Source organism: Sprattus sprattus (genome assembly GCF_963457725.1).
Source record: "Sprattus sprattus genome assembly, chromosome: 5".
Lineage (NCBI taxonomy): Eukaryota > Metazoa > Chordata > Actinopteri > Clupeiformes > Clupeidae > Sprattus > Sprattus sprattus.
Window position 1 is genome coordinate 37,193,959 of NC_137924.1, and position 25,751 is coordinate 37,219,709.

General features: G+C 39.4%; 1 protein-coding gene across 4 annotated transcripts; it reads right to left on the minus strand.

The window, feature by feature from the left end:
* Positions 1-1,721: 1,721 nt before the first annotated feature.
* Positions 1,722-25,191, minus strand: kiaa0232 (KIAA0232). 4 transcript variants are annotated; one of them, XM_080839971.1, is made up of 9 exons: positions 25,134-25,191; positions 21,620-22,165; positions 17,833-17,895; positions 15,784-15,924; positions 12,914-12,983; positions 12,727-12,814; positions 9,285-12,612; positions 4,269-4,377; positions 1,722-2,649 (listed from the first exon to the last, which is right to left on the minus strand). In XM_080839971.1, exons 2-9 carry the CDS (start codon positions 21,857-21,859, stop codon positions 2,633-2,635), a joined length of 4,056 nt encoding a protein of 1,351 aa, XP_080696097.1. In that variant the 5' UTR covers positions 21,860-22,165; positions 25,134-25,191; the 3' UTR covers positions 1,722-2,632. The 4 variants fall into 4 exon arrangements, with proteins under 4 accessions (XP_080696097.1, XP_080696095.1, XP_080696096.1 ...); XM_080839969.1 differs by having other exon boundaries at positions 1,722-2,652; XM_080839970.1 differs by lacking the exon at positions 25,134-25,191 and adding an exon at positions 23,997-24,021 and having other exon boundaries at positions 1,722-2,652.
* Positions 25,192-25,751: the final 560 nt, after the last annotated feature.

The window sequence follows — 25,751 nt, forward strand, 5'->3', positions numbered from 1 at the left end:
TTTTCATTTTCTCTCGTTTTCCTGTTAAGGTGTTATTTAATGTCATTGCTACAATTGTGGAGAGTCCAGTCAACAACACTTTAATCCAAATAAGTGGGACTATGGAATTAAGTTTCCCAAATGCTTGGCTAACAGAAACAACAGTTGGGTTCACACATGTGAAGACTGAGCTAGGATGCCTGCTACCAACATTAACCAGTCAACTGAATGAGGACTTCAAGAGAAAAGACATTAGGGTAGAACTGTGTGATCCTTTATTATACGTTGATACTCGACAATGAAACAAATCATTTACTCAGAATATACATTAAATTATAAAGACTGAAGTGGATTATCTCGGTGAACAAGAGGACTGAACGCTCTTATCTTAACAGAATGGACAAACAAAAAAAAAAAATCTTGTTTCTGAGGCATGTTTTATTACCCTAATATATATATTTTTAATATAATAATTTTTTTCTCTTGTGCCAGGGCTTTATGAACACTCCTCACACATAAATACACACACACACACACACACCACAATAAATAAATATGAAAGGTGACTTTGCACTCCCAGCTTTTGAAATTTTAATGGGGTCTACATATGAATGTCAACTTGTTCCTAAAACTATTATACTGTCTGCAAGACAAAATAAAAAGTTTAAATGGGATTTAGATTTCTTGAAATTCGAACATGATGAAATTCTTAAACTCGATCATATTCTGTAAGACTGCTGTATGGAGATAAACCATTTTCATTCAACAACTAAAACTGGATTATTTTTTTGTTCTTGTGGACATGTGGCAATCATAGTCTTTTCCTGAGTGTGTGTACATAGAATGGAACTGATTAGCTACTTATTTATGTATGTTCGTCTATATTCTACAGTTGGGAATCTTTCATCTGCTGTGCAAGCAAAGCACTTCTTAGGCCACAATGTTCTTCGATGTTATTTGAACATCACTGTTTTTGTGAGAGAAAAAAAGAGAGGAAAACTCCTAATATAGACAAACATAAATAATGTGAAATTAACTTGCATGTTTCATGGTATTTGACATTACAGCAAGATCTGCATAAAATTGTAGAAAGGGCTTCAGTTGCAATGCAAAAGCCAAATGATGCTGTATACAGTTTTTGGCAGATGCAATGTTCTACATGGATACAAAAGCAGAGAATAAAAGTGTAAAGCATTGAGCTTCATGCAACGTCACTGACAATGCAATCCAACCGAACGTCACCTCCAAAGCCTTTTGCTTGCACAGCTGATGAAGTCCTTCTGTATAAAATAGCCCGTTTCTCAGGACACTGCACTACACTGGAACTTTAGCTACTTCTTTGTATAAATAGACACACACACACACGCACCCACACACAAAATGTAACTGTTGCATGTTTCATGGTATCAGATAGAATCATGACATGCTCTGCACAGCAATCTACTCAAAACAAGTCTCTGCAGCAGTGCACAAGTAAAATGATGTAGTATTTGTGAAGCAGACATGTTTGGGGGATACAGGGGCAGCTTAAGCTACATGCAGTAACATAACTAACACCCCACACATGTAACCTTTTTAAAGGCCCAAGTTTATCACAACTTTTGATGTTTTGTATATGTCAACAACTTGTTTGAGACAGCACGCAACCTATAATATTCAGCATGTGTGTATACTCTGATGTTATCAGACTCGGAACACAAACAATGTGACCATTGAGGTTACACAAAAAAGCAAAATGTGAATTCCTTTTATCTACTTTATTTTTTTTTCCAGTTGTATCAATCCTGACATGTGTGTATATTCATGCATTTGAATATGTCAGCGGGGGGGCTTTAAAAAATGTCTTGGAAATATCTCTCAAAATCAGGAATCAAGCTAGAAATGAGCTTTTTGCCACTTTTTTTTTTTTTTTTTTTTACCATTCTTGTTCACAAGTACCCACTTCAAAAGGGAAATACTTATTTTGCATCACACTTTTTTCTGTAATTATTGTTAGTCATTTTTGATTCCCATACATTTTTAGACCTATTTTTGAATTTAAGAGAAAAAAAGCAATCACAAAAACAATATTTTACACATTTGTTAAAAAAAAAAAAAAACTTGTACATGTAGGGGAAGTTGCACACACATTATGCCACCAGAACACAGCAGGTGCATTGCTTAGAATCAACAGCAAGTCTCCAGTTGCATGAAATTCCCCTTAAATCTACTATAGAGCAAAAAAGGGTCTGAACTGTAGTGGCAAAATTAAGGTTTTTGGAAGGGAGGGGAGGTAAGGGAAAGTGTCACAGGAACATGCACAAAACCTCAGATGATTAACAGCTTGCTAGTTTCAAAACCATAAGAGACATTGGAGGGAAAAAATGTATGATGTGGAAAAGTCTCATCAGTCTACCTGTAATGGTTTGACTTTCTGGTCAAGGAGGACTAATTCAATGAAACGAACTATAAACAAACACTAAATAAATGCCCCAAATAACTCCATCAAAAGATATATCTTATAAATTCCTTTTTCTACTAAGTTTCTTTCTTATGTTGTCAAACACACAAGGTCAGTGAGGTTGTGTTAACAGGGATCAAGAACAAATATGATGTGGAGAGATGAGAGGATTCAGTCTTGTCTTTACTCCAGTTCCACACTGAAGTTGGTTCGTCACATGGTGCTGCTACCTGCTTAAGACAGACACATGCACAAATCTAGGTGAGCACACTTACCATGTAACACATAACACTACTGCAGGTAATACTAAACAATCAGTCAAAATATCCTTCTATGGCTGGTGGATATTAGACACAATACCACGTCTTCTATGGCTGGTGGATATTAGACACAATCTCACGTCTTCCCATATTAACCCCCTGAGCTCAGCACAATGACAACGATTTTCTCTAAAATCGCAAATCCAATCTTCGCACCACATTATCAAACGTAATAACCCTTTATATAACTAATGCTTTTAAAATACAAGGACGATAAGACATAGTTTCAACACAAAGTTATTGATTAAAAATGGTTTATTTCGCCATTGTTTCTCCGCAACAAAAAATAGTTCCATTGTCAACGTCTTGGTTAGGAATTTTAAGAATTTTTAATTAACGTCATCAACGGGAATTTTTCATCGCGGAGTGATTTATTATTAGCTGTGAAAAGTCCCGTATCTGTTGGTATGTTGACGAATAACCTATAGCACGGAACGTCTCTCGTCCAATCAGAAACAGCTAAATTACGCGAAAGAACCCAATTGTTTTATAATACACCAATTAAAGATAAAAAAGGTTATTATATTCAATATTTGTTCAAACTAACTATGAGAGCTGTTGATTCACATGTGTGTTAATTTGAAGTGAATTTAAAATGAAGGCTGCGGTTTGTGGTGCTGTGAATTGAATTGTCCTGACACGTATTTCCATAATTTTGACCACCCCATTTCAATAAGCTAGGTCAGATAACATGAACACCTTTTCATTTAATTCAATACTGTTTAAAAGGCATCACAAACTACATCCTCCAATATGATCAAACTGTTGAATTTGCACCTCTTAAACGGTTTGAACATTAACTTAAACATTATAACAATCATGAAGGGGGATTTATAGCAGGACTATTGTACTAAACTGCATTTATTTTTGCAAGGTCTACCTAACAAATTGCCAACTGAGCGTATGTTCTGTGTGCAATTTTTAGAATTGTGTGAATTAATCCACCAAAAAGATATGTTTTGGTCAAAAATGAACACAAAAAGCTTCTTCTGTTATATTCACGAAAAGTATACATTGTTTTTCAGTTCATTCATAGAGCTCATGCTAACTTTTATGCTATTTCAACTTCTCTGCCAGCTCAGAATATGGTAAAAGTTTACCTTACATATTACAGACATCTGTGTCAGACTTATGGAGATGAACAGCTGTAAGCAAACACAACAGTTGTGGAAGTGCAAAGCGTAATATCCACCTTGGCCTTCAGGTAGATATGAATGGTTATGCTTGGCACCTGGATAATGAATTTCAGATTGCTGCTTTTGTATTCATTTGTGTATCTGTGACCGACTACGGCAAAACCCAGCATAAAGCTCCAGAAGAGAAAATTGAAAGGGAAAGGAGCAGTCCATGATTCTAATAAACTTCTTGTCTAAAAACATTGTCAAGGCTTCTTACGGTGTCCATTCGGTGTAAGTGTAAAGTCAGTCCAATCGTAGTGGTCTGTTAGTAATGTCAAATATATTTAAATTGAGTATGACAATAGTCATACAGTGAAGTTAACACCTCTAATAAGCTGTGACTGGACTTACCTGTGCACTGTGCTCCAGAGAATACAGGGGACATGAGAGAACTCTGCCACAAGCAATCATCCTGTTGAGAGTCATTCCTCTCATCATCCTTGTTATTCAAAATAGTTGACTGTTGGGGAAGAGCAGAGAGAGCATTTAAGTAATATGAAAAATAGTGTTTCACACCTTTAGCTGATGAAGTATGACTACATATAAATATGCAAAAAGCACAATAAGGCTCTGATGATGATAAAAATGCTTAACGCTAACCAAGACCCACTGTGATCCGATCACTGAAACCACTTGCCGAGTTGGTCTGGGAATAGGGTGACCAGATTTGTCGGACCTAAAACCGGGACACTTTGCGCGTGCCCATAATGCTAGTGCACGCACACACTTTTTATCCTGAACACATGCCAGGAACATACATTTTGCCAACAACAGGAGCGTTTCTAGGTATCAAAGATATGTGGGGCTTATCCCTAAGGGGATAGGGCATGTTTGCGCGCGGCAATTTTTGGGGTGCCCATTTGAAATAAATCTTCATTATCAAATTATAAATATTGTAGAATGGGCTGAAATGGAAGGCACCCAATGCATTCACTTTAATCATGTCAAATTAGGCTTCACTAGCATTAACTGATTATAAAACAACAACATTCTATAGTTAGGGACTGATATTATTGTTTCGAAATACTAGAGAGATATATTAATGCAAAGAATAGAGAGATGACGATAGTTTTTTCTTGTATTTCGAATTTGCTAGGTTGCTAGCTTAGTGTTAACATAGCCCACTACATTACAATATTCCCTTTCATTTACCTCAAGTAAACCTACATTTGAGCAGGTAACAATCGTTAACAACTACAGATAACAGATACAGCCACATTTTGTAACTAGGCCTACCTATACTTACAATTTCACTCCTTGCACCGTTTACTTTGAGCTAAACTCCCACTGCACGAAAAGCAAGATTATCGGGCCCGTAAAGGCTGTGATACAGCCGCGAATGATAAGCATTCCTGGTTGATATTGGACATTCCCCCGAAATATCAGTCTGCCGCAAATTAACGGAATTTCCCGCGTACAGGCCAAGAGGGGAGAGGGGGGGCGATGTGTTACTTATCACCTCCCGCTGACAGAGGTGTGAAATGCTCTTATTAGCATATTGACTGTCAGCAGTCTAGCCACACACACCCTGCTGCAGCCATTGGTTGAAAAAGGAATTGAATTAAAACGTCTTGTGATGAGACGGAATGAGATTCTGTCTATTGGTCAGCTTTCAACTGACAAAACGTATCCCCTCCCATTTACAGCTATTGCCCCATAAAAACGAAATTAAAATGTACTCGATAATAATTTAATTAATATTCTGTCTTTAGGGTTTTGCTCCGGGGTTATCACATTTCTTGATTTGCCTTCCGTTTTCAGAGTTCTGTCTTTAGGGTTTGGATTTCGGGGTTATCACGATTCTTGCTTTGCCTTTCAGTTTCAAAGTTCGAGGGTTGCAATGTCACTTTCGAGGCTGTTCCACTCATATTCCGGAGCTTCCTCTTTGTAATGTTCTTGAGATTCACTTTTGGCATGTAATTATACAGAGTCGGGCTTACTCTGATATTGAGATATTCATTTCGCAACTTGGGACATGTTTGCCACTCGTGAATATCTAACCTGTGTCTTTTCAGGTAGATTTTGATATCTTACGCGAGCTTCGAACCTGCGCTCTTCAGGTTAATGGTACTGGTCCATCCAGACGCAAATTTAGCTAATCTGAATCTGTAAGTGGTTTCCAGATAGAGGCCTATACAGCCGCGGAAAAAATTAAGAGACCACTTCAAAATTATCAGTTTCTCTGGTTTTACTATTTATTGGTATGTGTTAAAGTAAAATGTACATTTTTGTTTTATTCTATAACCTACTGGCAACATTCCTACCAAATTTCAAATAAAAATATTGTCATTTAGATCATTTATTTGCAGAAAAATGACAATTGGTCAAAATAGCAAAAAAGATGCAGTGTCTTCAGATCTCGAATAATGCAAAGAAAACAAGCTCATATTCATTTTTAAACTACACAATACTAATGCTTACACTTAGGAAGAGTTCAGAAATCAATATTTGGTGGAATAACCTTGATTTAAAATCACAACTTTCATGTGTCTTGGCATGCTCTCCACCAGTCTTTCACATTGCCGTTGGGTGACTTTATGCTACTCCTGGCGCAAGAATTCAAGCAGCTCGGCTTCTTTTCATGGCTTGTGACCATCCATCTTCCTCTTGATCACATTTCAGAGGTTTTTTATGGGATTCAGGTCTCGAAATTGGGCTGGCCATGACAGGGTCCTGATCTGGTAGTACTCCATCCACACCTTTACTGGCCTGGCTGTGCGGCATGGAGCATTGCCCTGCTGGAAAAAACACTTCTCAGAGTTGGGGAACATTGTCAGAGCTAAAGGAAGCAAGTTTTTCTTCTGGGACAACGTTGTACTTTGCCTGGCTGAGGATTGTAAAAGACCATAAGGATTGAAAAAAGCGGACTGGAGGGTCTTCTAGTTCGTCTTCTCTGATGAGTCCAATTTTCAGCTTTGCCCAACACATGGTCGTCTGATGGTTAGACGGAGACCTGGAGAGGCCTACAAGCCAGAGAGTCTTGCACCTACTGTGAAATTGGACTCATCAGAGAAGACGAACTAAGAAGAACCTCCAGTCCGCTTTTTCAATCCTTATGGTCTTTTACAAACCTCAGCCAGGCAAAGTACAACGTTGTCCCGGAAGAAAAACTTGCTTCCTTTTGCTCTGACAATGTTCCCCAACTCTGAGAAGTGTTTTTTCCAGCAGGGCAATGCTCCATGCCGCACAGCCAGGCCAGTAAAGGTGTGGATGGAGTACCACCAGATCAGGACCCTGTCATGGCCAGCCCAATTTCGAGACCTGAATCCCATAAATAACCTCTGAAATGTGATAAAGAGGAAGATGGATGGTCACAAGCCATGAAAAGAAGCCGAGCTGCTTGAATTCTTGCGCCAGGAGTAGCATAAAGTCACCCAACGGCAATGTGTAAGACTGGTGGAGAGCATGCCAAGACACATGAAAGTTGTGATTTTAAATCAAGGTTATTCCACCAAATATTGATTTCTGAACTCTTCCTAAGTGTAAGCATTAGTATTGTGTAGTTTAAAAAGTAATATGAGCTTGTTTTCTTTGCATTATTCGAGATCTGAAGACACTGCATCTTTTTTGCTATTTTGACCAATTGTCATTTTTCTGCAAATAAATGATCTAAATGACAATATTTTTATTTGAAATTTGGTAGGAATGTTGCCAGTAGGTTATAGAATAAAACTAAAATGTACATTTTACTTTAACACATACCAATAAATAGTAAAACCAGAGAAACTGATAATTTTGAAGTGGTCTCTTAATTTTTTCCGCGGCTGTATATAGTTGATCTGTCTTATTTGAGTTAGCTGTCTTTCAATATCTCTTGTCGAAATATCTCACATGTTTATGGGGGTATGTGTTTAAATGTTTTAACTTAGGCTATGTGTAATGTTCCTAACTTATATATTATTATTTCACCTTAATGTTCTTGAGACTCGTTTCTGGCATGTAATTATACAGAGTCAGGCTTACTCTGATAACAGTCATTAAGAGTTGTTAAGCAACTTGGGCCATGGTTGCCACTAGTGGGGATCGAACCTGTGACTTTCAGGTTTTTTAAATCAGTGAAGCAGTGACGGGGTGCCTCCCCTGGCGGGGGAAGTTGTTTTCAATCCAGGTAAATTCAATTAACATAACAAAAGCTAGGCCTGGCCAAGGGGAAGGGTGGGGGGTTTTCACACCAATGTGGGCTTCTACGGCAATACACAGGGTCGAAGACTGTCGTAAATCCCACATTTCATGCCGTGTCCATGGCTATAATCCTGGCTGTCGTTGTAGAGACGTTACTAGGCAGAAACAAACATTGTAACGCTAGTTGCACAGGCTATGCAGACCACTATGATTGACAGACACACGCACACATTGTTCAAATCATACGCTGGACGCTTTATTAGTATTTCTACATGGGTTTAGTTATTGATCAGGCTATAATAAGACCACATCGGCTATGTAATTGCTGACAACTGGGACAATTTCATAGTGGTTGGTGTAAACCGGGCCATTTTAGCGTCCCGACAGGTTTTTGTCGGGACGCGGGACACGCAACTCAAAATCGGGACGGTCCCGGTAAAACCTTTCCTGGCTTTGTTGTGTGCAAAGAAAATAAGGTTAAACTCCTAATCTAAATTAAGCTCAAATACGTGTGGAAAGAAGAGGGCAAGGTTATGTCGACTACAGCTAATTTCTCAGTTTGCAAAGCACACCAAAAGCTGGAAAAAAAGGAAAGGCAGTAGTATCAATGCATATTATTGTTATTGATTATCTATTACATTAATATATTAACATATAACCGATATTATGTCTTCTTACTCATTATAAATAGTAGATAGAGCCAGCTTACAGAGAAGTGTTATTTAAAGTTGGCAACAAATGTGTACTAGTCAATTAGTTGGTGAAATTGATGTCCTCTCATGCGATTTTTGAGATAGGATTGCTGCCTAGTGCACAAGTTTAAAAAAAAAAACACAGGGGAATTTGTTTGGGTTTGTTGGATCTCGTAATGCTACCATGGGAGGCTTTCTTCACAGGAAGCAGACTATACCAAAAGATAACTAGGAGCCATAAAGTGGCGAATGATCAATTTTTTTTTCAATTACAAATCTGTATTTGTTGGATGACTGATAAGATGAGATGCTACATTGGGTGAGATAGGGTACGAGATGCTAGGTCTAAAGCAGAACATTCATTAATAATTTACTGTGAAAGTTCAAATTCTGCTCCAAATTCAGTAGCTGCAGTGCGCCGTTGTTGAATACATACAGAGGAAACACTGGACTCCATACTTTTATGGACACATCTGGTATTTGTTCACTATTAATTCATTTAAAGTAATATCAAGCAACATTTTCAAAAAGCCAAGAAAAAACAAATTCTAACCTCATGCAATTTTTCAAGGTCAAGTGTTGTCTCGCATTGGTGGGGAAGCACAGGGCCACCTGCTGAATAGCCAAAGGTTTCTCCTCTTCTGCAGGTCTCCTCCTTGTGAACCTGGTCACTAGAGGACTGTTGTGCTGGTGCCTCCTCTGACATGGATTCTATAGTTGCTGCTGGCACCACTTGACAGTCAGCAAAATTCTGCTCAGGTACTGACAAAAGTGCACCAGACCCCTCCTGTGAATCTAATGAAGTCTGAGCACTCTTTTCCATACCAGATTTCTTCAATCTGGGCAAAAACTTCCCAGATTCTAGTTCTGACTTTCCGTAATAAGGTCCTTCACACTCTGCATCCTCCTCCAGGGGTTTGAGGTCAGCCTGTGGGTCATCAAACACATTGGCCTGAACCAGAGTAGGAAGACTATGCTCATCTTTTTCAGACTCTATATCTGATTCACTCCCTCCACCTGGAGACAATTCTGAGGTGGAAATTGGTCGAAAGTGAGTCCTTGGGGATATGCGTATGGCACGATACTGAGTCTGATTTATGCCATATAACCGAGAAGAGAAGATATCATTCTCTGAGTCTGAGCAAAGAATTGACTTAGGTTTGAACCCTGGGCTTAATGAGGTCATGTCATTGGGCTCAAAACAGCACTCCACATGGAGCACTTGAGATAAGGGATTGCTCAAGTCAAATGATGAGAATGAGTAATCCTGGTCTGGTTCATCCCCATAGAGACCTGAACAGGTTCCAATCAAATCTTCATGGAAGATAAAAGAAAACCCCTTGGTTAATCGGTCTCTTTTCACGGCCTGGTCATTCTGACCAAAGGAGACCAGTGGTCTCCAGAGCGGCTTGTGACCAGGAGCAAAGCAGCTTCCTGTATTCATGAACAAGTCAGTGCCTGTAATAGTTACAACATCTGAGGCTGCTGCAGCAGCACACTGCAGCAGGCCTTGGGCACTGCCAGATGGAATAGCAGCCCAGTCAGGGTCACCTCCAAAAGAGCCAAGTTCACCATACACTCCCCCAAGGATGAATGATGAGTTGTCTTTGTCTGCACTCACGTCCCAGGGCTTCGAGGGGGTCGTATAGTCACCACTATCAGTCTTGGACAGCTTATTTTTAGCCAACTCTTGACCTTCACTTTCCTCCTCCCACAGGTGATACACAGAACACTGCACTGCTTTCTTGTGTGTGGTCTGTACATGTGCAGCACCAGTCAGCTTCCTTTCCTGACAACCACAGTGGTAGTTCCTTAAATCCTCCAAAAGTAGCTCCTCAAAATGAGGCTTCTCTTCCATGTGTGTAGAATCTCCAAGAGTTGTCCAAATGTCCTTAATTATCCCTGAGGTGTAGTCTTTGTTCTGTTGATTTGCATCATCAAATATGCCAGTGTCATACTGTCCACTCTCTTCTGTCTCCAATGCTATACCACAAATCGATTCCAGTTTTGATATTGTTTTTGAAACTGTATGTGTTGCATTTTGTTGTGGTACTTCAGCATCCTTCAAAAAATCAAGGGGATCTTCCTCTAGATACGTCGCTGGGATGTAAGGAATTATGGATGTTATCTCCTCACTAGCATTCTGAGCTAACTCCTCTGACGGCACATTTATTTGCTCATTGTCTGAACGAGTCTCTTCTGAGTGAGACCAAGGGCTACAAGTCCGTGTTGAAAGATTAGAACAGTATTCAGTTCCATCAAAGGCACTATTTTTGGTCCATATGAGCAAACGAGACTGTTTGTTGTTACCATGTGGATCTAGACTGCTACTTGTCTTGTGAGTTCTGGTGGTTTCATGACAACCAGTAATAGAGTCACATGGAAAACAACAAGTGGGGCTTTCACACTGCAGCTCAAAAAGAGAGAAACAGCTGGTGTTCAGATGTTGGCCATCACAGCTAGCTTCTGGAGCGATGCATTCTTCAGACAGCTCACACAAATTAAACATTGTACTATCAAATACTGGGGAGAGCTGAACAGGGGAGTCCCCAACAAAGCTTTCTCGATCTACATCTTCTGAACTGGACGATGAAAAACATTCACAGACTTGAGCAATACTTTCAAAATCTTTCCAAAGGAACCCATCAGTTCCAGATGCTCCCAGTGTCTCTGTATTTATTGCACTTTTCCCATGCAGCTGAAGGCCATCTAACACTAAACATTCTGCCTCAAATTCTTTCTGCTCTATGCTTTTTTGGCGAATCATGTTTAGGATTCGACTCTCTTGGACAGAGTCTGAGGCACAAGGATCCAATATGGATGGATAAATATCGACTTCATAGAAGTCAGTGAATTCAGACAGATGCTCATCATCTAAATCTCGACTATCCTCATGTGCTGGGCTGGATGAGGTCCTACTGAATTCAACAGGCTCCTCAATGCTTTCATCTGGCAATTCAACAAAGTGCCCATCAACGAAAGTCCCTGCTGCAAGATAAGCCCTCTGGAAATTAGCACTGGCATAACAAATCCCTTGCATCCGCTCCGTCAGCCTGTCCATATCTCCAGACAAAGTGGATCCACTAGGAGAGTCTGGATTGTTCCTGTATGTTGTCTCAAGTTTGCTCTTCCTACAGCTGACAGGTACAAAATATTCTGTCAGAGGTTCTGTGTACCACAGTGGTTCTTCCACATACTCTTTTTTGTTTCTTATATCATAGAGTGACTCCTTTAACTCCATCCCACAAGGCTCTTTCTTGATCTCTTTAAGAGACTTCTTTCCCTTTTTTGGACAGATTGGTAGCTGCTGTTTTTGAGGACCTCCCATAGCATTTTTCCGATCTTCCTTGTCGATGGCCTTAAATGACAGTTTAACTTGCCCTTGGCTCCGAATTTTCTTGCCTCTGGTTGTGCCTCTTTCACGCGATTTATGCCTCATCTGAATGGCTTTGCTGGTATGTCTTTTCATGTCACCCTGATAACTGCTGGAGCTTGAACCTGCCTCACTGGAGCCAGAAGAGCAGGACCGGCGGCGATATTTTCCCTCCGACCTACTCCGGGTTTGCTTCTTTTGAGAGGCTCGCTCCTCTACCATCCCTGAAGATGATCCATGCTGTCTGTTCTCTTTCTCTTTCTTGTTACGCCTTTGTGGAATCCTTTCACCAATTACTGAGGTGATGGCTGTACCGATGCCGGAGGTCTTTGAGGTTTCACCTCTGGAGGTCTCACCATCACTACAAAAATCTTTAGGTGCAGAGGATTCAGTGCTGGTGTTTGGGGTAGCCGAGGAAGATGTGCAGGATTTATCCTTGTTCCACACGGTCATTATCTCCTGAAGACAAACAGATTTCTCTGAAAGGGGTGGAAAGGCTTCATTGTACCTAACACAAAGGAAAACAAGGACCAATTCAGTGAAGATAGATCACATATGAGATCTAGACTGAGAATATATGTAACATTTAGCAGATAAACATGACTTATGAAAGTGCACTAACATTTCCAGTTGGTCTTTCAAAGATGGTGATACAGCCAAATCTGGTGACCGACCTCCTTCAGATTTTTTGTTTGTTTGTCTCCCTCTCTCTTAAAAAAGGTAAATCAGGAAGATATTACAGCAGTCTTGCTCAAGTAATTCATATTTAAATAAAATGTTGATAGGTATCTATAGATACGGCAACAGACCTTTCTGCTTGTTCTGTAGTTCCTTTAGTCTGGAGCAGAGCTCCTCAACAAGACTCTCAATTCCAGAGTTCTAAAAAAAAAAAAAAAGGCATTAGAGTTCTGCATCATTAAAAAAAAAAAAAAAAAAAAGAAGAAGAAAATAATTAATAAAGATCAACATCCGAGTCCCCCTTTTGATTAACTCTTTTCCTACTAATTTCTGGAGGTAACCTCCATTAATCTTCTCGAGCCATCAGACAGTAATGAGATCTGAAACTTTACTATATCTTCTCTAATCTCAAATCGAATCTTAGTCGCAAAGTGCTCAGACACAATAAGCTGGTAACAAAACACAAATTCTGAACATCTGTGACCAAATTTTCTTTAAATATAAGTCAGTGCCCTTTTGGGGCATCAGGCATATATTGGTGTTGGCACAGGTAATAGTTTCCACCTCTCTACTGAAAAGGTAATGACCAATTAGTCTGAAATACCAGAATGTTAATTGCAGAATAATAGAGGAGAAATAACATTTTACATTTTTTACAGTGGATCATATTTCAACCACCAACAACTCATATTACACTGAACACTGAACACACTGAACAAACATTAAATTAATGTAACCAACGTTACTTATTGTCCCCTTCTCGAGAGACAATGGGGTGCCTCCAGGGCTCAAAATTGGCACCCGCAAAGCGTCAATGGCGTGTCGATTTTTGGGCTGGCGACTAAATTGTCTCCGATGCTCCGCCACTTGGCGAGTGACATTGCGGAGCAAATCTCCCGATTATTGCACCCGTCATGGTTAAAAATAGCTTGCAACGCCAACACGAACAGTGGGAGAAGTGAAAGGGTAATATAAAGTTCTTAGAATTTTAATACAACAATAACAATTTGCACGCGAATACAATGTTCTAATATTTTGCCAGCGAATACAAAGTTCTAATACTTTGAGCTTATAAAGTTCTAATATTTTGAGCACGAATCAAAAGTTGAAAACCACTCAGTTGACCACACGCAAGTTAACGCAGTTAAACGAAAGCTAAAATAATGTGCCGATTCATTGCCGTTGCATCACCTCAAGCAAAGGTGCAGAGAACATCTAGGTAGGAAGAAACAACAGCCACAACAGCAGCTACAGCTACACCAAGAGCATGTTGCAGTAGGTGGCTCATTACAAATAATGGGGAGCCGAAATACGTTGACGGTGGTAGTATAAGCTTAGTAGAAGAGCAATGGCTGAATAAGCTTATCGCCTACCAGTGGGCTCTCGCACGCCCCCTTCAGTGAAGCAGAGGTACTGTTTGCCTTCCCTCTGTTTTTTCAATGCGTTTTTTTTTGTCAGATCAGTAAGACTATAGTATAATAAGCTTTTGAATATCTATGCTGTAGTGTTAGTTGGACAATATTTATCTATCATAAAGGTGTCATTTAAAAGCTTAATTTAGATTTTCTTTTTTAGAAGACCTAATGCAGCGCTTCTTATGAGGTTAAATTAATTCATCTGAAGTACATTTTTAATAGCCAACTCTTGAATGTGCTTTTAAAAAAAAGGTCATGCAAAAGTAAATTAAATAATTAACGTATCGTGAAGGAGGGCCTTTAAGGATTTCCGGGTACAGCATGATACAGCACGTGTTGCGGCTGTCACCAGCCAATTGGGCAATATTGGTTGATTTCTTTAAATCCCTTCTGAGAGAGTGATTAACGATGATATTAAAATCATAGGTAAAGATTGTTTGTATCAAACAATGTAGGTCTGAAATGGCAGGCTTAATTTTGGCTGGTAAAAAATATAATTGGCTGGTACATTTTTTCATCTACCAGCCATGTTGGCTGGTAAGGCAAAAAGTTAATTTCGAGCCCTGGGTGCCTCCGCTTCAGATGCTCCAACATCGCTGTTGTGCTGGTGTGGTATGCCAACTCCATTTGGCAAAGACTGCAAATAACGACACCTTTACGTTTGGGTCTGAATTTGAAGTATTCCCATACTTTCGATGATTTAGGGCGAGGTAGTTGGACTTTTTCTTTTAATGGGGCTTTTTGCAGGGCTTTGATGGACATCCTGCTGTGAGGTGGTTGGCGTTTCTATCTCCATTCTAATTGTGCAATGTTTGTTTCTGTTTGGGTCAGCCACGTGTATGTGGCGAGGCGTCGACGTAAAAACAAGGCGTCGACGTAATTTTGAAATTGAGGAGTCAACGTCATCTACGCATCGCTACAGCACTAGAATTTGTGGATAAACTGGACTGGGGTTTCATGTAGCTTGACAAAAGCTAAGCATTTGATATCGTCAACCAAAACAAATCGGTGAAAAATAAGCAACTTTGCATTGATCAAATCAAACGAATAAATTAATGGATGGATGGATGAATGTAGTCATGGGACTGTTCATATTTTGGTAAATGCATTTCCAAAACCTCAATATAAGGGAACTTTTGGACATTCCGGCAAATGATGCAATTTTACAAATGAGGAAGATAAAATATTTTAGGCTCACCCAGATGCTACCCTTAATTTCGTGGGGGAAAGATATATATATATATATATATATATGACCTTCTACAATCTGTTCCTTCAAGACAACTATTTGGGGGTGGACTAAATCAGCTATTATTGACAGACGCATACACTCAATTAAGGAATCAATCACCACCATCAACTTCTCTAGCTCTGGCATATGAGACACTTGCACTATGCTTCTAAAATATTGTATGTGCAGAAACAGGCTATATAATCCAGCTATAACAAAAGCCAGATGTCTTTCACAGGATGTTGACATTAGTCATGCTTTGCACCAATACCTTGCTTCTTAAAACAGACAATAAACAATAAATACAATCAATGTTGGTCATCACATATATGTGGCTTAAAGTATTTCCTCTTACTTCATCAGATGCAGAACGCAGGCACTGCACAGCTGCTTGCTTCTTCATCTCCTCCAGACTCACATCTGCCCCCCCCTTCCTCCGGCTCCTGGTCCACTTCTTCCCAGCTCCCTTTTCCCAACCCAAAAAGATGTCATTCTCCTGAAAACAATTAAAGTAAATGATGAAAAAAAAAATAAGACATGTTTACCATGGTTTAGGTGCACTCACCATCAGTCACTTAATGAACATGACAGAAACTGACAACAAAAGAGGACATGATCTAAGTTGGGAAACAAGGCACCAGCAATCCACTTTATTTCTGAAGCATGACATTTCCCATAATTTATAGTAAGATTTTTCGGTTGCCAGTTTTCAACTTCTGACTACTCAGATTAAAGCTCAGGTTAGCCACCTCAGTTAGCCAGGTAATTAAATCATGTAATTAAAACAACTGCAAAGTCGAGAGCTCTGTTCAGTTGAAGTGGCATTTTTGGTTGAGTTTCAGAGAGGTACTGTTAGGTAGGCAAGACAACAGCCCTGGTGATGTTGAGGCAGAGGAGTGGATGACATCATGTACATGTATGCCTCATGTACCCCCACTGCCTCAAGATATGATGTTACAGAAGAGCAGATGAAAGCTTTTTTAAGGTTTAATGTACTGATGGGCCTTAAGCGCTTGCCATCTCTATCTGATGTTTGTGTGAGAGTTCCATATAGCAGACCAAATGGCACGTTATCAGTTAGAGAGTATTTGTCAGTTTTTCCATTGCCATTCTGAATCAGACACCAATGACACGTCTTTAAAACAATTCTGGCACTGACCAGAAGGCCCATACTAAATGTTGACAAGACCACTTGCCATGCTCTGCACATTGGACAAATAAAAGGTGTAACTAAACTCTTCTGTAACCTGAAGGTTTGGTGTGTTAAACCAAATAATAATTAAATAGGCCTACATAACATGACTACCTCTCTATGACCATTGTTTTTTTTTTAAAGAGGAAAGTAAGTTTGCTTTGGAGTATCAGTTGGAGGAGGATCTCTTACTTATCTTTAAATTGTAAACAGACCTATAATTGACACTAACTTTTCTTAGATATCTAAAATGTTTATTAGAATGTGTGAGTTCTCAGGAACCTGATGCATTTGTTTAGGGTATAGAGGGATGAGAGTATAAGATATAAGCATATTTCCTAAAATAAATGCTAAAAAAATTATAATAACAATGAAAAGAGTTTACACAACGCCCACATTCGTCCTCCAACTTCTACAACGTGCACATTCACAGTAAAAAAAAAATGCAAAGAAATCAGGGATGCAAACTCATCAGGGGTGAAAAAGATGCAGAGCCAGGTCCAAAACTGTGTGCAAAGTGTATCACAACAACTGATAAATCAAATGGAAAACACAGTTTATGTTAAATTTTGGAAGAGGAAGAGAACAGCAATCATCGGTCACTGTTCAAGTGGGGAATGAGAGCTAGAATATCCCGGTCTTCTAGAGGGGCACAGGGGGACTCCCCCCCCCCCCCCCTTCATAACTTGGTATCAGAGTTGGCCCTTGAACCGATTTTGAGAAATTCAACTTTGTTTCAGGTTATGCAGCAAACGGTATTGTCTTGTTGTTATGCTGGCTAACTAGCTAGCAAAGGAACTTTTCAATATAAATCGTACACGGTTTAAATGGCAGATTTCTATTTGCGTGAAATGGTCGCTAATTATCTAGCTGACATAACAGTCTTGTCAATTAAAATAGGAAGAGGTAGAAACATTCATGGTTCCTTTGCAGCTTCGTTGCTTGGCCCCCAAATGCAGACATTTAATTAGAAGTTAATTAGTTAATTTTAAAGGTAAAGGTCAGTTATTTAGAAGCCGCTTTTATCTTAAGTGACCTACACACAACCTGTAGAGATTGGGAATTGAACCTGGTTCAACATGTACACACTTTATCAACTAGGGTTGCAAAATTCACGGTATATTCAAAGTGGGAAACTTTCCATGGGAATTAACAGAAATAAACAAGAATTAACGGGAATAAACTGAACATTCTGGAGTAATTTATACTAACTGTAGTCCTTGGGCTCAAACGCAGTAGTGTGGCCTCAATAGCCCTGTTGTAGTGTGCAGGATGCTGGGTTGAGAGAAAAATAAAACATCTGTTTTAAACATAGTGGTTTAAAATAGCTAGCTACATCATTTGCAAAGAAACACACTGTGTGCTGCATTTCATACATCTTTAAAATAGAGTTTCGGATGACGTTTTTAATGCTCAGACTTTAATTTACAGTAATAACTTTTATTCTCGACAAGTCGCCCAACTTGCGCTTTTTTGATGAACCCCAACAGCCGCAAGTAATCAAGGTGATGGTGTACTTTTGTGTGGACATACATACATCCTACTCTCACTGCTGTAAAAAGTTAGCTTAAAGTATACAAATAAACTTGGTATTAAAATGAACATGGCTTCAGTGTAACAAGTTATCAATATGCTAGGTAATGACAAAGACGTTCAATAACAACAGAAAGTCATAGGTTTACGTTTCTGGCAGACAATGGGCCTCATTCTCGAACATTTTCTGAAGTTTCTTTTGAAATGTTTCTTACGGACTTCGGAAAACCAACGTAAGAAAAACATCTCCAGATTCATGAACGCCTGAAAATGTGTACGCAGGAGAAGTGTTCTGAGCTGTGCTCCCCCGGAAGAGGTTTCTTAAATTGAAAGAGTGTTCTCGTGCACCTGGATTTGCATACATTAACGCCCCGCCAGCTCCTTATAAGGGCACACAACCGTAGTAATGTGTGCAGTCGGATTCGTCCGAAACCACACAAAGCAACTCGTAAGCGAGTCATGTCAAAGCGGAAAGCGAGCATCGGTCGAAAACGCAGCTCTGACTTCACCGCTGCAGAGGTGGAGGTACTGTTGCAGGATGTAGATGTGTCCATTCTATTCCACAATGGCTATATCAATGCGATTGAGTTATGTGCTTATTTATTTATTCACTTACATTTGCAGTGTTCGTGTAGTCCTTTTATTTATTTTAGGACATCACGATGCCTCGTAGATTAATGACTATAATTGTGAAACGTAATTTTTAATGATACAAATATTCTGATATTTATTATTATTATTATTATTATTATTATAATTATTAAAATCAGAAAAAAAAAAAAATCTAAATTCCAAATGTTACTGCCAATGGAAAGTTTCCAGAAATTTTCCTCCCCTTTGCAACCCTAGTATCAACCACATTTTGCAACTGAAAAATTCTAAAATAGAGTAAGATAGCTGGGAGAGCAAAGTTTACAGTCATGAAACCTGGTTGCGGCCTAAAATTCCTGATTTCGCTACTTGAAGACATCTCTCAAGATCGAGTGATGACAAAATATACATGAATAAATACCCCATTCAAATCGTGATATAACAGTCTAACAGCTGTTGCCATTCCCACGAGACGAACATTTGAATGATGTCAAAGTTAAAGTCCTGCGTTCGTTTCCATAACAATACAAACAATATACATTTTCTGACCAAAATAAGCAGAGGGCAGAACAGCCTATTATGCTACATTTTTGTACTACTGGTAATCTTTTGTTTGGCATGTTGGTAAGGTTATTTAGAGGAACATTACTCAACGGTTTGGCTCTTTAGAGAATGCAGGGATTAAAGCAAAAAAAAATCATCTGACTGAAAAAAAAAAAATCGGCCCTCATTTTGGGTCGTGGCTGCATACCGCCTCGATATTTGAACTTCACGTGGTCTATTATCACTTACTAGTTCAAAGCTAGGGCATAAAACCAATATTTTTTGCAAGACTTCACCATTCTTGTTAATGGGCTATAAATGACAAAATGATTTACTGAAATCCAGGGGCATTTAACAAAAAAATTGGGGGCACTTTTAGAAACTTGTGAAATAACATTTAACCTTTGTTCAAAATAATAAACACACTTATTTAGGCTTACAGTATATGAATATGAACAATTGTCATCAAGTGGCAATAATAAGACTATTAGGCATTATCTACAGATTCAAAGTGTTTTCTTAGATTTTTTTAACAAAAACCAAACAGACAACGTAAATTAGACAATCGTATTCTTCTTTCTTTGTGGTTTTATAGTAACAACAACTAATACAATCTTTTTAAAGGTAACAACTATTAACAATCGTTTTTGTTTCTTTGTTTTTTAATAATAATAACACATTATATTTATGGATTTTTGTGTTACCTTTATTCATGTACCTACCATAGTAGGCCTACAGGAAATACAGATTAGACTAGTTAGCTAGTTTGCAAGCAAGCCTTTGTAGCCAACGTACTATCAGAGATAGCTAACGTTAGCGAACTAACATTAAACTAGCTTAACCTAACTAAATCATTTCTAAAAGTATTATTACTAGTTATCATTCACCGTAGGTGATGCGTGTTGTTTGGCGCTTGGTGACGAAGTACCATGTATTTCTGAACGTTTTCGCTCCCCTTGATGGAGCCAGTAGAAGAATTTACCTGTGCTGGTTTGACAACGATTTGGGCAACTCGTTGTCCACAATTCCGACATGCCTTGAAAACAAAACCGGGTCTTTTTATCAACGTCGTCGTCATCCTCCACCACAAGCCAATCTAGCTTTCATTTTTGACAGTCGCTGGGTGTGTGAATTTTATCTTTTAGAACCTGAGATGGTGACAGAGACTGCGCTGGTCCTCATCTCTCCTCACTCTCGCAGTCACAGGTCTGATTAGGAAGCGCTCCAAATGTGTTTTGTTAGAACGTTTGTTTCTTCACGCAACAGTCAAGGCGAAAATCAAAACATTAAATGGCAACTGACCGGGTCATATAGGCTACAATGTTTTTGACACGTTCATTGAATAAGTATTACTCTCCAAGTAATTTTAGGGGCAAAATTATATTTCTTAGGGGTAGTTTTGCCCTTTGCTCTCGTGTATTTCCGACGCTGAAATGTGCAAATCATATCAGTGTCTCATTTTTGGCCTTATGCGAGCCGAGTTGACGGAAATCCGTCATAGCGACGGAAAACTTTAATCCATGAGAATGTTTGTTTATTTATTATTTATTTTTCAACAAATAACTCAATTATAATTACAAAGAGGGAAATAAGCTACTTTTTATCGCAACTTTCACTTGCTCTCGCAATTTCACCGCAACAAACACCTGAAAACGCCGCAATTTTTTGGGAAAAGCCCCTGCGAAATCAGTAATTTTCAGCCGCAACTATCACAAAAAGGCCCGCAAAATCCTGGGGGGACTGTGTTATGGATTTCATATAAGAAAGAATCTTTAGTAACGTTATCTAAGTGGAATTTAGAATAACAGAACCCGGTAGCTTTTTTTAGTTTTGCCTTCTTTTTTGTAAACTGAGAAAAGTGTGGTTCTTATTTAATTCTCTGTGACTGTCCTCACAGACCCAGAACACCCCAAAAGTTCACCCAAAGCTAAGGAGTTTGCATCTCTGGCAATATAACTCATCACAATTAATCATTACACCCCTAGCTGTTGCTGTTAAACAACTCACAGTTTTTAAAAGCTTTCATTATTTCTACATTTGTCTCAAACCTTATATGGAAATATACTGAAAATTAAAATGATGAAAAGAAGATATTGAAGGGATTTTCATTATTGAATTAATGGTATCATACATTTGGTAATTCCATGGTGTTAGGTCATAGATCTCTGCGGAAACAACAGGGCAAATGCGGTTCAACTAAAATAAAGTTGATCTATTAAAAAACGTATGCAGGCCTAGTATGCACGTCATATTTGCATGAAGGTCCCAAGTTTTCACCATGGCCTTTTTGCCAAAGGGAAATCTCACACACACAAATTAGCTCATGTCTTACCTGGTCCTGCAGGTCGTAGTCATAGCTGTCATGCAAGAGCAGACTGAGCACATAGCGGGTATAGATCACAGCATCAATTCCACATTTCTCTAGCTCCTGACCCAGCCAGTTCTGCACAGGCCCCAGTGACTGCAGCAAAGACATCTCTGAGCAAGGTCTGAGGAGAGCAGGAGGCAGAGTGGGGCTCGACACACTTCTGGGAAGGGGTGAGTGCTCACACTCGCCACTCAAGGGACGCATGGGGGCCTAGGTGGCAGCCATCCTAAGCTTGAGCAGCATGATGACCGACGCAGGACTAGACTGTTGCAGGAGTGCAAAAATGTCAGATGGGAGACAGTGGCTTCACTCCAGGAGGGGGCAGAGATGGAGGGCTACATAAAGGACCAGTGGCGGGGTTTTCCTTCACCTTTTCTGAGGTTATTCAGTGGCCATGGCTGAGTGAGTGTGACTTGTATCTGTGAGTTGTGGTGATGAGGGGGTCACCAAATTGAGCTCACAATCAGTCGCAGAAGTACATGGTGAAATAGAACTCACCACTTGCTCAACCTAAGTAACAAACACAAAAACAAAGTACAACAAAGATTACATTCAAAACTAATCACATCTTACCAATATCAAAAAAACATGTCTGAAGAAACTAACAGGACACAAGGCCTGTACACTCTAGGGATGTGCATTTTGGTTTTACCAACCGCTTGAGTACTCACACAGTACAGATTAAAGAGTTATACGACAGCATTGCACTACATATCTTGCACTGCACTGTGTTTTAAAACTGTGTTCAACTTTGTCAAAGTATTTCCACTCCTCACTAGGGCTGGGCGGTATGACGGTATATACCATGCAACGGTAAAAACGTGTCTACCAGGAGAGATTTGGCTATACCGTTTCAACTGCGGTATACTCTTATTTCGAAATCCAATCGATTTATTTTTAGATAATGACCTCAGAACTATACATCATCTCGCTAATTATTCGGTTACTCGCCAAAATGATAGAAGATATTCCTCCAAAATACCTCTTTTACGATTTTGTTTCTGTTTGCGATTTCCGCTTAGAAAAAATTGTTCTTCAGGCAAATAGAACTCTAAAGTCTCAGGTGTGTTTTGCGTAGCAACCCATTAATTGCTGACTTCAAGTTACAATGACTTTCCGTTACGTTAAATGATATGAAAGATGTGAATTAGATGTGAATTTCTAAGATATATTATATAAAGCTGGAATAAGGCAAAAAATGCCTCAGAATACTGTAGGAATCTCAGATACAAAACAACTTTCTTCCTTCCTTTATGGAATTATCAGTGTACAACTAACAGCTATATGATAGGAACAATGTAGGCCTACTTGTGTAATTTAAATGCATTTACACAATGTGTGAAATACGCATTTAGCCTCTGTCACATGCTTCTGTTATTAACAGTCATGGCTGAAAATTGACCCAGGATTAATGCAAAAGGGGTTCAACCCTCATTGGTTTGCTTTCCTGTCACTCACAGAGGCATGTTAAGGGTTGGCCTTACAAGGCAGCATACAAGGAAGCTTTGCTGTAGTCTGTTACAGTCTACAAGCCAATAATTGCACTTATCCAAACGGATTGGACAGACGATCCTAACTACTTATCTACTATGTATTTATTAAATCTGTCTGCGAAAACAAAACAAAAAATACCCCGCTTTTTCTAGAAGTCCAGTCCCTAGGTTATCTCTGGTTTAACCGTAGAGCTGTTATTCAAACAGCATTAGTAATTAGCTAACGTTAGCCCATTATTGTGTCAACTTCCAACTTCCACCAGATAACTGCCAACCAGACAAACTCAAGTCTGCCATATCAATATCAGCGACATATGTCCTCCGTAGATACATTGCAATACACGTGCAAGTTACACTGAACCGATAAATAATCATCTTAATAATAGCTGGAACTCACGTAATGCTATTTCCAAAGGACACCCAACGAGATGACGTTAGCTGTTTAGCTCAAACCTAGGGAGCTGTAGCTAATCGTTAGGTACCTTTGCGTTAGCTTACGTTACCTTGCATATCAAATTAGTCTACTGAATTAACACAAAATCGTGAATTACCGGAGTAAGTTGATACATCTATGCTACCAAACACCAACTTAGAGACAGATCTAATTCAAAAGTGTCGCTAGCAAACACCTAGCATAACTTACTTGACATTCTATGGCTAAGTTACTCTGCGACATGAGTGACCGGTAGCGAATGTTAATTTAACGTTACAACCAACGTAACGGCAGATGACATTTAAGACATTGATTATAAGATGTGCAGATGAACATAACGTTAGTTGAAGGTGATGACATTGACCAAAAATACTTTAAATTTCAGTCAAAGTAGATATGGCAAGTAGTACGTTACCCTAGCAGGACTGCCATTGCTGCTGATGACAAGCAAAGATGTCATCCAGAATCTAGCTGTTAGCCAAGAGCCAGTTTTTATCGCGCGTTATAGGGCCACTAGGATAACGCTATAGCTAGCTGGTTAATATTAACTGTAGTCCATAGTGCTGCACTGTGGCCGTATTCGTTCGTACCAAACACATCAATAGGGCTCATTCTTTTATAGTTCGATACACGTAACACAACAGAGAGCTAACGTTATCTTATTACACGGAGCTATGTCGTCAAAACTGTCAAGTTATGCTCTTAAATCTGTTTCAGAGGTTGGCAGTTGGCTAACGTAACGTTAACCGCGAATTTACGGCTAATGTCGATTAAGCTCAAAGATACCACTAACTTACCGTAACTTTAACGTACCGTTTGCTAGCAAATGTTACGCCCCAACATTGTGTAACTTCACGTCAGTTCTGAGCGAAAAGCAGTTACGTTGAGTTGTACACAGAGCTCAGTGGGCCTGTCATTTAGCAGGCTGGTCTGACGCAGCTGAGATAGTGTACAGATGACCGCTTACTACCGTGACAGATTTAATCCACTAACGTTACCGTTTAAAGGACCATTGCTAGCGTACGTGTTTCCTTAACGTTGCTATTAGACGCTTTTTGCGATCGCTGCATATATGCTATCGCTAGCACACTACAAGCCGCGGGTAAAATCAGCTTTCCAGAAGACACAACAACTACAGCCGAGGGACATTAAAAGCACATCTTAAATGTTACGTTAGCTATCTGATGTAAATCGTAGCAGAATATCCATACCCAAAATCAACATATTAGCTAGCTAGCTAACGTCAGCTAGGGTACGTTAATATTGTCATGAGCTACAAGGAGGAGTGGCAGACCTCCCAAACCGGGACCTAACCTAGCAAATTACTCTGGCTTGCTACTTAGCTTCCACAGCTAACTGTTGCCAGCTAATAGCTAACCTTCCTAGTCCGCCGCAGATAATAAACGTTAGGCCACAAACAGTTTGACAGTAAGAACAGAACAAACTATAAAAGTAGCGCGCACATTACCATCAATAACGCAACACAACTGACGTTACATAAATATTATTGACTCGCTTGCCTGTAGTCTCTCAAAATAGTACGTTAACTTACGGAGGGGTGAAAAGGGAGTAGTTGACGTTGCTTCTTTCCCGCTGCCCTTCCGAGCTCGAGCTACGGAATTCGGCTGCCTCACATACCATGGGCGCAGAGCGGCGACCGCTGATTGAACCATATAATGATAATGAAAGTTAGAATGTCCAATGTCTACTGATGAGACTGAAATTAGAGAGCACACAAAGTTGTTTTGCTATGTCATGGTTTCAATAGTTTTTCAAGTCCTGACAGTATCACGGTTCTGTTGTTCCCGTGACTAAATGCATAGGATGGAGAGATAGTGCCAGGCCGTCTCCAGGCAACAAGACGAAATGCGTCTGTCCCAGAATGTATTCAGTTATTCCTCCGCTAACTATTGCATCAGAAGGTTAAGTAGTGCGTTAACTTTGCCGTTTGTAAAATGTTGCACGTGCTGCAATCCTGCTCAGATTTGGTATATTTACCACTATCAAAAAATGGCTACAATATTCAAATGTCACTTTTTCAAACATTTAGAAAGAAATTAATCTAAATCCATGCAATTCATTTTTCAACATCGAACAGAAGATTATTTAAGACCTCTGAACTAACTTAATGAGCAATGGAAGTGGATGCAGGAGTCTGCAGACAGCTACA

What these genes read in the sequence shown, in the direction of transcription:
- kiaa0232 (XM_080839969.1), bottom strand. Translation starts at nt 21,859, where the DNA reads ATGCGTCCCTTGAGTGGCGAGTGTGAGCACTCACCCCTTCCCAGAAGT. An exon ending in TGCGTTCTGCATCTGATGAA is followed by an intron (nt 12,984 to 15,783) that starts GTAAGAGGAAAT and finishes TTTTTTTTTTAG; the next exon opens with AACTCTGGAATTGAGAGTCT. An exon ending in ACCTTGAAAAATTGCATGAG is followed by an intron (nt 4,378 to 9,284) that starts GTTAGAATTTGT and finishes CTTCCCCAACAG; the next exon opens with TCAACTATTTTGAATAACAA.